Raw genomic sequence first — 15,081 nt, forward strand, 5'->3', positions numbered from 1 at the left:
CAGTAGCCCAGTCTACACTTTGTTTCCCCAATGTAGAGGACATCATATTGTGATTAGTGAATACTGTAGACCAGATAGAGTGAAGTGCAGGTAAATTGCTGCTTCAGCTGGAAGGTGGGTCTGGGGCTTTGGATAGTGAGGAGGGAGAATATACACGGGCAGGTATTACACAGTTTGCAATTGCATGGGAAGGTACTGTAGGGGTCTGGGGAGGTATTGGGAGTAGAGGAGTGGACTAAGGTATCCCAGAGGGAACGGTCTCTGCGGAAGGTTGACAAGGGAAGGGAGGAGAATATGTGTCTGGTGGTTGCATTCCACTGGAGGTGGTGGAAGTGGTAGCTTTTGGTCCTTCGGATGTGGATGCTGTTGGGGTTAAAGTGAGGACCGGGGGATCCTATCAGTGTTGTGGGAGGGAAGAGAAGGTGTGAGAGCTGCAGCTTTCATGACTCAAAACTGAGGTTGATAATTTCAGGGTCTTTTTGATGTCCTTTACCCACTCCCACAGCATCACGTGAGCTGCTTTCAGCACAGCCGACCCATTTTCACCTAAGTATGGTCCCTATTCAGCAAGTCATCCTTCTCCCTATTTATTATCATCAATCACTTTGTTGGCCTGTCATTCCTTCTCCCTTGGCTCCATCACAGTATAACTGCTCAGTAACCCGTCACCCACCCCCATCTTCAGTATATAGTTCCACCTTTCCTGAGCCACGATCAGATCTGAAGAAGGGTCAATGGACTTGAAACTTTGTTTTTTTCTCTGTAAATGCTGCCAGATCTGCTGAGTTTCTCTGGCAATTTCTGATTTTGTTTTGGATTTCCAGCATCATTGTTTTACACAAGAGTCAACTATGCTGCCTGGGCCTGGAGTCACATATAGGTTAGACTGAGAATGGGTGGGAGACATCCTTCTCCACAGGAATAAAGATGGATTTTTAAGATAATTAATCATAGTTGGCACGGTCTCTGTTACTGAGACTAGCGTTTGCTTCTAGGTTTTGTTCATTGTTTTTATATTCTACCAACTGATGTGGTGGGATTTGAATCCAGAGCATTAGCCTAGGCATTTGAAGTAGTAGTCCAATAATATTAGAGTCCCCCATCACATCATCAACTGTAAAGGACTTTGGAACACCCTGAGACTGGGAATTATGCTACATAATTACTAATTCTTTCTCTCATGTAGGATTGTAGTGTAATGAGGTCCTGCATAGGACAAAGTTAGATGACATGAAAATCTTTTCTAGGGCTCGCCACTTGGAAACATCCTAGTCTTGGTCCTACCATCACAGGGTGGATGGGTATTGGTGAGATCTGAAGCTGGTGGTGGAATCAGACAGAGTCACACCAGACTGGGCTTCCAACAAGTCAATTCAAATGATGGAAGTTCGGGAGCTCCATGCCATCTTTTATTTTTTATCTAGCTTTATGTTTAAAGAGTTGCTCAACAATGTGGAGGGACTGAACTAAATTTTAAATAAGGGGGTGTTTATGAAAGTAGACCATTATTACATATTCCATCAACTTGACAACACAGAAACAGGCCATCAACTGAATAGTCAATGCTAGAGTTTATGCTCCACATGAACCTCCTCCTTAGCCTCGCCTTAAATGTATAAATGTGATGATTTCTGTGGCAGCGAGTCACACATCATCATCACTCTCAGGGTAGAGAGGTTTTTTTCCTGAATTGCCTGTTGGATTTATTAGTGGCTATCATATATACTTGAGCCCTGTTTTTGTATTCCCTGCATTTTCTCTGAATTTCATTAAGAGGTGACATGGAACGCTGTTGTGACAAATTCATCCATTCTTCATAAATTTTCTCTTTTTCCCTCCCTTATCTGTCACCTTCTCTGCACCCTGTCTCATTTCCTTTCCTTTGTTCACCATCTCTTTGTCGCCCTTCTATCTGTTCACTCCCAATGGTCCCACAAATGGCTCAAAAAGGGGAAGAGAAACAATACACTCTCTACTCAACATGTCATCTTTCCTTGAAATTGCAGCTATTGCCAGGCTGAAGACATGTCACTCGCTCCTTTGATCATCAGCATGGATGAAAGGAGAAAGACATGCTGTGCTGTTATAACAACAGGTTCAGCGCACACACCTTTCCTTGAAAGCTTTCTCAGCCATCGCTCTTGCAGCTCTTTTCACTTCCTCTGGCACTGCATCCTTTTCAGCCTGCGACACCTGGTAAACTTTGTGCCCTGCATCCAAACGATACGGACCACCTTTCCCACCTAGTCCAGCAGTATCTCTTCCACCTGGAATGAAAAACAAGCATTGGTAGTATCCGAAAAGGGGGCACGTGCAGAGAACGAGGTGGTGGAATGATAATAGGTTATATGCATCTTTGGAGAACCAGCACAGACATGATGGGCCAAATTGTATTATCTGAGAACTACATGCAGTTGCTTACAGTTCAGCTCAACAAGCAAAGCTCCTGACTTTATGCTGCTTTGGTCACTCATGGAGATGCCTTGCTTGGGTGGACTTTGGGTTAGGATGGGATTGGATATACCTTTGTAATCAAATTGCCTCGGCTACAAGCTTGAAGGGTTGAATGGTCTCTTCCTATTCCAGTTACACTGCTTGTCTATGGTGCTCCACAATATACAAATAACAGCAGTTGGTTCACCGAGCCTCCTGTTCGATTTTTTAATTAATTCATGGGATGTGGGTGTCACAGGGTGAGCCAGCATTTATTGATCATCCCTAGTGGTGGCAATGATGAGCTGCGTTCTTGAACCACTGCAGTCTACTTGGTATAAGGACATACACACAATGCTGTTGTGGAGGAAATTCCAAGATTTTGACCCAGAGACAGTGAAGGAATGGTGATCTATTTCCAAGTCAGGACGGTAAGTGGTTTGGAGGGGAACTTGCAGCTGGTCATGTTCCTTTGTATCTGCTGCCCTTGTCCATCTAGGTGGAGGTATTTGTGGATTTGGAAGGTGCTGTCTAAGGAGCCTTGGTGAATCTCCACAGTATACCTTGTAGATAGTACACACTACTGTTACTGAGCATTAGTGATGGAGGGATTGGATGTTTGCTGCCATGGTGCCAATCAAGCGGGTTGCTTAGTCCTGGATGGTGTCAAGCTTCTTGAGTGTTGTTGGAGGTGCACCCATTCAGACACGTGGGGAGTATTCTATTACACTCCTGACGTGCCTTGTGGATGGTGGACAGGCTTTGGGGGGTCAGGCGATGAGTTACTTGCTGCAGGATTCCGAGCTTCTGAATTGATCTTATAGCCACTGTATTTATATGTAGCCCAGTTGAACATCGGGTCAATGGTAATCCCCAGGATGTTGGTATGGAGGAAGAGGAAGCAGAAGGGAAGGAGGAGGGAGGGAAAGAGGAGGGAAAAGAAAGAGATGGAGGAAGGGGAGGCAAAAGAGAAAGTAGGCAGAGAAGAGGAGGGAAAGTGGAAGGGGGAATGGAGGGAAAAGGAATGTGGAGAAACAGAAGAAGGCAAGTTGAGAGAGGGAAGGATGAGGGAAAGAAGGTGGTTGAGGAAAGGAGGATGGGGCAGGTGGCAGGAGGGTTTGGGAGGGAGGGTGGGTCAGTGAGGTGAGAAGAAGGTTAAAGAATGGAAGGACGGAGGCTATGGGGTGGAGGGAATGGAGGTGGGTAGGGAGCAGCAAGAGGTGAATGGGAGGTGAGGGAGGTGGCAAGAGGAGGGCAGAGGCAGAGGAGGTGAAGGCCAGAGGAAGTGAAAGGAAGAGACAGGGCAGTGAAACAAGGAGGAGGAATAGTATTAGAGTAGGAAGCGAAATCGGTAGGTGCAGCCAAGCCATGGTGAAGGGGTAGAAGGTAGACAGAAAGGTGTAGGTGTGTTTGGGGGAGGAAGGAGATCCAGAAGTCTAAACAGTTAGGAAGAAAATTGGTGAGAAAAATTGTGAGACGTCAAAGCCATCAACCTATTTGCTATTGTCTTCCAGTTTAGCATAAGGAGCAGGAGTAAGCCATCCGGCCCCTCAAGCCCACTCCGCCATTCAATAAGATCATGGCTGATCTTTTCGTGGTACCAGGGGCCCTATTTCGATTCCATCCTCGGGTGACTTGTCTTTGTGGAATTTGTCCATTCTCCCCGTGTGCGTGAGTTTCCTCCAGGTGTCCTGGTTTCCTTTGACAGTCCAAACATGCGGTTAGGTGGACTGGCCATGCTAAATTGCCCATAGTGTCCAGGGATGTGGAGGATGGGTGGATTAGCCATGGGATTGCAGAGTTACAGGGACAGGATTGGTGTGGTGGCAGTGGCAGTGGAGGGGGAGGGGAGAGTGGTGGGTTGAAGACGAGGTGGATCTGGGTGGGATATTCTTCGGAGGGTTGGTGTGGACTTGATGGGCCGAATACAGTTGCTTCTGCACTGCAAGGATTCTATGATTCAGTGTGGTCATTATAAAAGATAAGTGACAACCAACCTCTCCGGGCTGAATATGTCCAATTGTGAATGTGGGGCTTCAAGGAGATGTTAAAATGCCAACTTTGTTTTCTTACAGCATTAAAAGAAAGGATAAGTCTTTATCCATTTCTCTCTTCCTAACTGATTGGAGATTAAATTCACACATTCCTGTTCAGATTTCCTCTTTAATCCTTGTCCTGTTTCTTTCACATTTCTCCAAACTGTCTGGTTAAGGAGATATCCTGGTGCTCACCCTGTGCCCTCACTTGTCCTGCTATCCGCTCACACTAGCAGCTAGAAATTATCCAAGCTGAAGGGTGCAGCAGCAAATTTAACAAATAGCAGATGCTATCAGATACTCTGTTACAGAAAAACCTGGCCCGATAGCAACTTGCCTATGAAAAAAATGCCATCACCAGTGGCATAGAGTGGTTAAGACCAAATAAATTATCAGAATTTCTGCAGTGTTTATTATAATCTGTGTCATTTCATGTCTCCTGCACCATTATTAGTAACACATCTGTGAAAAATGATTGCTTGTAACAAGCATTATAAAGGCACTTTTTGAGTGGCCTCGCTCTAATTGTAATTTTCACTCTTTCACACTGACAGATTTTGAATGAGCTCCTCCTGCAGCTCAGGTAAGTGTCTGGCCCCAAAGCACAGCAGTTCCTCCCATAAAAAGTAAGGAAATCGACAACAGTGCACAGCGCAGGAACAAAACAAATTCACCAACTGGCTGGGAAGAAAAGTGTGGAAAATGAGCTGCTGCAAGAATACTTCACCATAATAATTCAAACATTGCTGTATCAGTTATTACTGAAGACTGCTACCAGGAACCAGTAGATGTAAAATGGGAGGGAGCGTTCTGTTTCACATGAGAATCTTGTTCCAACCAAGGTTCAACCACATGGCCACTCTCTTTCTCACCCTCTTCAGAAACAGTCAAAAACTAAAAAACATTCTGTTAGTGAGATTCATCTCATAGGGTTGGAAAATTTACTTGCTTTTCAAAATTAATTTTCCAGCCCCACCACATTGCTACCATGAGATCAAAATTTGCAGGGCCTGGCTTGTGGCTTGGAGACAGACCATGTTGAGAAAGGGCTAGAAAAAACATATTTCAAATACAGGACAAAGATTTACACAGTTAACAATCACCACAGAGGTTACTCATTGAACGACATTGAAGTATGATACTGTATACAATTGCTTCTGTTTTGTGACAACACTCTGTGTAAAGTGCAAGAAGACAGAGGGAAGTGCAAGCCAGCACCCATTGTTGGAAGATGCTCACATTACTTAAGGAAGTCACCATAGCTGCTCAATCTGAGACAGATTCTAGGGCAGACCCAAACCTGTTAGGCTTCAAAAGGCCTTAAAAGTCCTATTGTCTCCTTCAATAGAAATGATCCCATTATCTCAAACATCTCCTCACAACAATCTGCTCTGGGCAACCAGTGCAGCCATACTGAGTGGCATGCAAACTATGGCCAAGCTTGATTGTGTAATAATCCACTGGTTTGATGTTTTTTTCAGTTTATCTGGATGACAGTGAGGACTGCAGGGTGGATAAACTAACTGACCGTGGCACTACTATAGGAAGCCATTCAAGCAGTAGGGGACAATATAATGAGGGAAAGTGACAATGTGCTCTGCAGCCAAAAGTGAGAACCCAGAGTGCTGTCCGCCCGGTGCCAGGGTTTTGGATACTTGCTCAGGAGTGGAGAACAACTTGTAGTGGGAGGGACAAGCTCCAGTAGTCATGGTTAATGTTGGTTCTAATGATATACATAGAACATAGAAAAGAGATTCTGCTGAGGGAGATTGATAGGTTAGACGCCAAATTAAAATGCAGACCCTCAAAGATAATAATCTTTAGCTTACTCACTGAGCTATGTGCAATTGTCCTGAGACAAATGTCATCCACAATCTCAAGGTACATTGGAAAAGTAGCATTAAAGTTTGAAGCCATGATCAGAGCTTACCATCAAGAATGATTTGAGATAAAGGAATTCCTTTGTCATTATTTACTACAAAGAATGCTCTTAATGAATGCACAGGATTTAGTTCTTTTGAAGTAGTATGTGATCATCAGGTCAGACGACTACATAAATTAATTAAAGAGAAACTGATAAAGCAAAGCTCTGAAACTGCACTTCTAAGCTTTGTTTCAAGTTTCAAAGAGAAATTGACCAAAGCATATTAGCTGATTAAAAAACCATTTGAACAGTGCTCAACAAACAATGAAAAATAATGCCGATATATAGGCCAAAATTTGAAATTTTGTTACTGGAGACACATTATTACCTGTCTCTGTGGAACTATTAAAAGCAAAGGTCACTGGACCTTATTAAATAAAAACAAAACTCAATGATATTAATTATGTAGTAAGTACTCCAAACAGGAGAAACCATCAACTAGTGCGTCATGTTAACATGTTAAAAATTATATTATGACAGGGATAATAGTCAGGAGGAAAGCGTAGTTATGGCAATGAAAGTAGAGAGTGACCTAGAAATATCAGAAGAATTGGAGTATGAATCAGAAATTGAAACTTCAAAAGTTGACATTGCAGCAATTAGTTTGGAAAACAGATGTACTTATAGGGTTAGGTCAAATCATGTTTTATCTTCCAAAAATGTAATGACGTGAGTTATGAAGGTTGTTATAGAATTATAAATCAATTTGTGGGAATAGGCCAGGAAAAACTGTTTTGGTTGTTCATGATGTTAACTTGAGAAATGCATTAATTATAAAACAACACCCTTACAGACTCAATCCATAGAGATTAGCTCAGGTGAAGGAAGAAATTAAGTTCATGATGGGCAATGACATTATTGAGTCATTGTAGCTGGACCTCATCTATCAAGATGCTGCTGAAATTCTGCCTGGATAGGTTATAAAGTTTCTGTGTCGATTATTACAAAGTCAACCTAGTAACAAATATGCAGACTTGCATCCTATCCCAAGACTGGAGGACTGCATTTAATGATGATGAGACGAGTGATTCATCAGAAGAGCTGACTTGCTGAAAGTATAATTGCAAGTCCTGTTTGCTGATACAGCAGAGGAAATATTGGCTTTTATAACACCCAATGTACTTTATCAGCGCAAAGTCATTCTGAATGAAAAATGCACCAGTCACATTCTAACAATTAACCAATAAAGTAATTAAAGGACTATATAACTAACATTTACATCAGCAATTTGGTTGTTTTAGCAAAATCTGGGAAGAACATTTACATCACTTGAGGAAAATGTTTGATCAGTTACATTAAGTCAATTTGGTTATAAATCTGGTCAAGAAAGAATTTATCAAAGTAAAGGTATTTTATTTAGGCCACACTATGGGACAAGGCCAAGTACCACCGAGAAAAGGGCTATTCTGGATGTTCTTAGGTTTAAGACAAAACATGAAATATTATATTAAGTTGGCATAGAGATTTTATTGCAAATTTGTCCTAACATCAGCATAGTTATAAGGATGTATAAATATATTTGAAAACTTGAAAGCTGTGCTGACAACCGCACCCGCTTTAGCCATATCAGGTTATGAGAAGTCATTCAATACAGCCGTAGAAAAATAATAATAAAGTGCTTCACTGGAAGGAGCGTCAATAACTAGAAGACTGAGGTTTATAATAATAAGGAGAAAAGCCAATGGAGTTGTAGTGGGTTGGGGTTGTAAGGAAGAGAAACCTTTTTACGCGGCAAATTATAAGAAAATGGAATCGGTGAAAACAGATGCAATAATTTTTAAAACAAAACTGGACATACACCTGGAAAGGAATGGAAATTGCCAACAAGATTAGGGACTGACTATAATAGGATAGCTCCTTCAAAGAGGCAGCACTGGAACAATGGGCTAAATGGCCTCCTCCTGCTGTGCAGGACTGTGACTGCTGTCTCTTCAGGCGGATTCTGATCTCAGGATTGGGTTTTGAGCCAGATGCAGGACAGTTATAACTGCAGATATGGCAATGGGTAAGCAGCATGTCCTAGGTGAGTGTGGAAACCATGAACTCTGACCAAATCTGAGCAAAGGGCATGTTTCTGAGAATGGCATCTTGGCTAATCTCAGTGTGACCACTTTTGTGTTGTGCACATGAAGGAGACCCTTCAATCATCAAGTTGTAAAGAAATAAAAGGATAATTAAGCAACAAATGTCTGAACATTCTGACATTCAAATTCCTGAAATGCAGTTAGCTTATCTTCTGACTAATCTTTAATGAAATCCTCAGAGCATTAAGATGTACCATTATCATGTATCAGTAAAAATGGTCTGTCTGGAAAGCAGAGTAGATGGGCAATATCATCGTTACAGAGTGACACCAATTCTTATCACTGCTTGTCATCAGGTTTTGCACACACACACAATTATTTCAATTTACTTTAGGACTTCTCTGAGTTGGAGACACCATACATGTAAAATCTGAGGTTTTATTAAAAATACAAATAAACCTAAAATACTTGGCCATCTTTTGGTTTTGTGCATCTTATCAATCAGTACCAGAAAGCAAGACGCGCTGGGCACGAGCAGCCGAGAAGTTACTGGGTTGTGTGGAAACTTTGTCTCCACAAACCCCTTTCACTAATTGTCACTCTTTTAAGGGGTATTAACTGCACAGGTTTGCAGGGAAACATAAGGATACTTAATTAAACAAGTCCATTGCAGCTTCAGTGTGCAGTGCGATTGAAAAGACCGATTCCAACATATTCAGCAAGTCAGAATGTTAACCTGAAATAGATGCCATCCAGTATAAAAGCAAAATTTTTATAGGCCTGTCCCACTGTTTGCATAATTTTAAACACGTCAAGGCTAAATCTTTGAGATATCTGGTGGTCCTGCAGTTCCAGGTCAACTCACGTCCACCTCAGCATATCTAATGTTAATTGTAAGACTTGTGCAGGAAGACAGACACAGTGGGGCGAACACCATGTGGTGGCAGATGTGATGGTGGATGGAGGCTATTTTGAAAAACGGTGCAGTCTAATACTGAGATTAGCTTTTAATTCTAGATATGTTAATTCAATTTAAATTCCACAAGCGCTATGGTGGGATTTGAACACAAGTCCCCAGAGCATTAACCTGGGCCTCTGGATTACTAGCCCAGTGCCATTATCACTATGCTTCCATCTCCCCAGTTTATAGTAAATACAACCCTTGCTAAGTATACCAACGGGGATAATAACACAACACGAACATCAGCCTTCAAAGCAAAGGAAGTGTACAAAGGACAGCCTGAGGGTAACAATTCCAGGGCACCAAATTTTAACCACGAAGGCAAGACTGAGCCATTTACTCACCTGCATCCTGCAAGCCACCGAAAGCCCATAAAAGGAGCTGCATCAGGACATTATTGAAATGAGTCACAACATATTGCAGCAACCCGGAATTGCGCAAAGCAGAACAGGAGCATTTATACAGAGTTTTTAAAAGGAATGGATACCCAAAAAGCACAATCTGCTGTTACCTCCGCGACAGACTACAACAAGGAGGCACAACACAGCCAGACACACTAGTCACCCTACTATCCACAAGAGACATATTGGAGAAGACCACAAGATTGCTCAGACCCCTAGACATCAGGGTAGCCCACAAACCAACAACACCCTAAGACAGTGTGGAGCTGGAGGTACACAGCAGGCCAGGCAGCATCAGAGCAGTAGGAAAACTTTCCTGCTCCTCTAATGCTGTCTGACCTGCTGTGTTCCTCCAGCTCCACACTGTGTTATCTCTGACTCCGGCATCGGCAGTTCTTACTATCTCTGAGTGAGTTAACACCCTCTGACAGCTACTGATGAACGTAAAGGATCCCATACGCACAACCAACAAAACCAACGTAATATACAAAATACCCTGCAAGGACTGTGAGAAACATTACATAGGCCACACTGGAAGAAAACTGACAATAAGGATACACGAACACCAACTAGCCACCAAGAGACATGACCAATTCTCACTGGTCTCAGAACACACGGGCAAAGAACGACACGAATTCGACTGGGATAACACATCCATAATAGCACAAGCCAAACAGAGACATACTAGGGAATTCCTGGAAGCGTGGCATTCCAACAGGAACTCCATCAACAAACACATTGAACTAGACTTGATATATAAACTACTGAAAAACAAAATCGACGTGATGCCAACCACCCCAGCAAACCATGGCATACAAATAGCCAGTGGGACAGAACACCGACACTTCACCGGAGGCGCATTGACGATGTTACCTAGCAGGGTGACGAAACGTCTGCAAACAAACCCACCGGATCGGCAAGCAAGTCTACAACCTCATCCTATAATTTTTTTTTTGGTCCCAGAGTTAGGAACATTGTATGGATGAACTTTCCTGCAAGCAAGGTTTCCCAGGGGAAGAACTAACTTTGGAAGATGAACATTTGTGCATCCCACACCAGAGGGTATGAAGTGACCACAAGCACCTTGCACACAATGTGATTTAATTATTGTCTGTCTAGTGAGCATGTAGAGGTGTTGGGATGGGATGAGCATTTTCAGAATGGCAATCTGCAGCTAGTGCAATGTCACAAGGATCAGTGCTGGCACCACAATTACTTACAATATATAGAAATGACTTGGATGAGGAAAGTGGATGTACTATAGCAAAGTCGGCGGATGACAAAAGAGAGTGGGAAGTCAAGCAGTGAGCACAAAGATTCTGCAAAGGGATCTGGACAGGTTAGATGTGTGGACAATAGTTGGCAGATGGAATACAATGGGGAAAAGTGAGGTTATACAGTTTGGCAGGACGAATAGAAAAGCTGAATGTTTTTTTTTTAAATGGAGAAGGTCTGAAGACAGCAATGGAACAGAGAGATTCGGGAGTTCTCATCCTTGAATCATAAAAATCTAGCATCCAATTTCAGCAGGTAATAGGGAAGGCAAATGGAAGTTTGGCCTTTATTTCAAAGGGAATAGAATATAACAGTAGGGAGGTCTTGCTTAAAATTACACAAGGCACTAGTGAGACCACAACCAGAATACTGTGAACAGTTTTGCTCCACTTATCGAAGCAAAGATACACGGCTATTGGAGGTAGTCCCAAGAAAGTTCACTAGGTTGGTCACAGATATGGGATTGGATTATGAGGAGAACACAGAAATATAGAAGATAGCAGCAGGAGGGGGCCATTCAGCCCTTCGAGCCTGTTCCGTGATTCTTCACGATCATGGCTGATTGTCCAACTCAAAAGCTTAATCCTGTTTTCCCCCCATAACCTTTGATCCCATTCGCCCTAAGTGCTATATCTAGTCGCCTCTTGAATACATTCAATGTTTTGGTATCAACTACTTCCTGTGGTAATGAATTCCAAAGGCTCACCACTCTCCTCACCTCCGTCCTAAATTGTCTACCCCAAATCCTCACACTGTGACCCCTGGTTCTGGACACACACACACCATCGGGGACATCCTCCTTGCATCTACTCTGTCCAGTCCTGTTAGAATTTTATAAGTCTCTATGAGATCCCCCCTCATTTGTCTGACCTCTAGCGAAAACAATCTCAACCTCTATGTCTCCCCTCCATGCATCAGACCCACCATTCCCGGAATCAGCCTGGTAAATCTTCGCTGCACTCACTCAAGAGCAAGAGCATCCTTCCTCAGAAAAGGAGGCCTAAACTGCACACAATATTTTAGGTGTGGCCTCACCAAGGCCCTGTACAACTGCAAAAACACTTCCCTGCTCCTGTACTCAAAACCTCTCGCAATGAAGGCCAACATACCATTTGCCTTCTTTACCGCCTGCTGCACCTGCATGCTTACCTTCAGCAACTGGTGCACAAGGACACCCAGGTCCCATTGCACACTCCCCTCTCCCAATTTACAGGCATTCAGGTAGTAATCTGCCTCGGGTAGAGTTGGGCAGACTGGGTCTGTACTCGTTGGAATTTCGAAGGATGAGATGACCCTTATTGAAGCTTATAAGATTCTTAGATGTCTTGTCAGGGTAGATGTGGAAATGCTATTTTCCGTTGTGGGAGAATCTAGGACCAGAGGGCATAATCTCAGAATAAGGGGTCACATATTTGAGTTGGATTGAGGAGGAATTTCTTCTCACAAAGGGTAGTGAATCTTTGGAATTTTTTTCTTTGAAGGGCTTTAGAGTCATTAAGTATATTCAAGGCTGAGGTAGATTTTTAATCAATAAGGGAATCCAAGAGTTATGGGGAAAAGGCAGGAAAGTGGAGTTGAGGATTAGCAGTTCAGCCATGATCTCATTGAATGGTGGAGTAGACTCGATGGGCTGAATGGCCTAATTCAGTTTCTATGTCTTATAGTTTTAAGGAGCTAAGATTCAGATCAATTGTGATCTAATTGATTGGAGGAACTGGCATGAGTCGCTGAATGGTTTCCTGCTTCTACGAGGCAGGCAGGAATGCATTGGGAACAATGTATTCCTCAGGATGCCCATGCATCACTTTAAAGGAGTCTGCTTTATCCAACAAATATTGCCATGGTGGATGACCTCGCTCCAACAAAGAATACTCATAAATGGTGGTCTGATCAGGAGCTGAAGCTCCTAGGTTGTCCCTGTTTTAATTTGTATTTTGAGTACATTGCAAGCCATTAATTTTTTGTGTTGTTTAGAAATCAAATCCCTTACTCCTTACTTACCAGTTCCTCCTGCCCATGTGTTGCCCCCAACATGCGGGGCGTTGTCCACATCAATTCTTCCATGTTTAGGGGCAGTCACATCCAATCCACTATCCCTCTCTATCGTAATCTGAAAGGAGAAAATATTCCAATTATTTTTCCCTCCTCTTTGAGTGGAAATCATTAAGTTGAACAAACCTTTTGGAGGTGACCAACTTTACTGTGCGCTATCAGACTGTTTAATCCCTCAGGAGATAGTAGTCTTGCTTCAGAGTCAAAAACATGAGGGTTTCAGAGAACGTTCCGGACGCTAGGCTGACAATCCAATGCAGTACTAAGGGAGTACTGCACCATTAAACTTTTTTTTTTTTAAGTGTTCTCCTAGGTGGCTATAAGTGACCTGTGGTATTATTTAGAAGAGGAGGAAGGGGGCTAACCCTGGTGCCCTGGCTAATATTCATCTCCCTATGGCTTGTAATTGTCACATTGCACTTTGAGGGACCTTGCTCTTGGTGAGTTAACTTCTATGCTTTTTACATGACAATTGCAATAACACAACAAAAAATAATTAACCTGCTGGAAAATGCTTTGGAATGTCCTGAGATTATAAAAAGTGCTTTTATAAATGTAAGTCTCTATTTCTTCATCTTTTAGGGTAGACCAGACTCAGAGAAGTGATTGGTCAAGGATTGGGAATTTTGAAAATCAAGACATAGGGCAAGTTGCAAAGGGGAAGGGCTTCCTTTATCACTAGCTGTGGGTGATCCAATGAGGATGTGACTTCAGCCACATAAAATAAAATAGTAACAGCAGCATTGCACAGTATTCAGTGTAGTGCAGTATACATTACAGAGAAAAGGCATTCAGTTCATTATGTTTGTGTTGGCATTTAAAGGCCTCAGTACTGCCAAACGATCATACTCCCCGGCAATAGGAAAAAGTTTCCATAGAATCCCTACAGTGTGGAAACAGGCCATTTGGTCCAATGTGTCCACACCGACCATTCGAACAGCATCTCACCCAGACCCATAGCCCTGATCCTATCCCTGCAAACCTACATTTTCATGGCTAATGCATCTAACCTCCACATACCTCAACACTATGGCTACTTTAGCATGACTAATCCATCTAACTTGCTCACCTTTGGACTGTGGGAGGAAACCGGAACACCCGGCGGAAACCTATGCAGTCACAGGGAGAGCATGCAAACTCCACAGAGTCGCCTGAGGTTGGAATCGAACCTGGGACCCTAGCACTGTGAGGCAGCAGTAATAACCACTGAGCCACCATTCAGTCTACGTACTTTATCAAATGCCTTCATAATTTTGATTATTGCGCTTAGTAAATCTCCTCTCAACCTCTGCTTAAAACGTCAACCAGAAAACTATTCAAATTCATCCTCCAGTTTATATTCAAATCAATCACAAAAACACAGTGGCCACAATCTGACATTTCCACTGAGAAGCAGCATGGACCAATGCCCCTCTCACAAACACACTCGTTTTCATTCAAGCACTCAAATATAAACTCTTCCTGAAACGGTGGGCTGGGTTGTCATCCCCGAGGCGGGTAGGAGGAGTTGGGAAAATTCCCAATTTCAGGAAGGTCTGGCTCTGGATGCTGGATCTTCATTGCTGGCAGAAGCCAGGCCAGCTGACTTTTTCTGAAGAAGGGTCTAGGCCCAAAACATCAGCTTTCCTGCTCCTCTGATGCTGCTTGGCCTGCTGTGTTCATCCAGCTCTACACCTTGTTATCTCTGACTGTGGAGAAAGTTTGGATGCAGCCACAGGGGACATAAGCTGCTGATGCGGCTGTTTAAAAGGCCTCACTATTGTGGGACATGGTTCTGGCTATAAAACTGAATAGAAAAAGTCCTATGGTCCAACCCTTCCCCCACATTCCCTATGCCCCACTTAGACCACTTCATGACCCCAAACATTTCCCATAGTCCATCACTGCCCTCATGCCAAATTTTGGCCATGTGAACAAGTAATTTTGAAAAATTGTTAATTCTAACTGCTTAGTCCTGTTTCATGCATGAAAATTC

At 42.9% G+C, this 15,081-nt stretch overlaps 1 protein-coding gene across 5 annotated transcripts in view; it reads right to left on the reverse strand.

The window, feature by feature from the left end:
• Positions 1–15,081, reverse strand: part of vwa8 (von Willebrand factor A domain containing 8) — a 325,734-nt gene that overhangs the window by 52,850 nt on the left and 257,803 nt on the right. For all 5 annotated transcript variants that reach the window (XR_007263236.1, XM_048603037.1, XM_048603036.1 and 2 more), the window contains 2 exons: positions 13,056–13,164; positions 2,111–2,267 (listed from right to left, as the gene is read on the reverse strand). Coding sequence is in view for 4 of the 5 variants with exons in the window: in XM_048603037.1 (XP_048458994.1) it covers positions 2,111–2,267; positions 13,056–13,164 (266 nt within the window). In the remaining variant the exon portion in view is untranslated. The remainder of the gene's footprint in view (positions 1–2,110; positions 2,268–13,055; positions 13,165–15,081) is intronic.

This window comes from Rhincodon typus, chromosome 11 (genome assembly GCF_021869965.1).
Source record: "Rhincodon typus isolate 14 chromosome 11, sRhiTyp1.1, whole genome shotgun sequence".
NCBI classification, from domain to species: Eukaryota; Metazoa; Chordata; class Chondrichthyes; order Orectolobiformes; family Rhincodontidae; genus Rhincodon; species Rhincodon typus.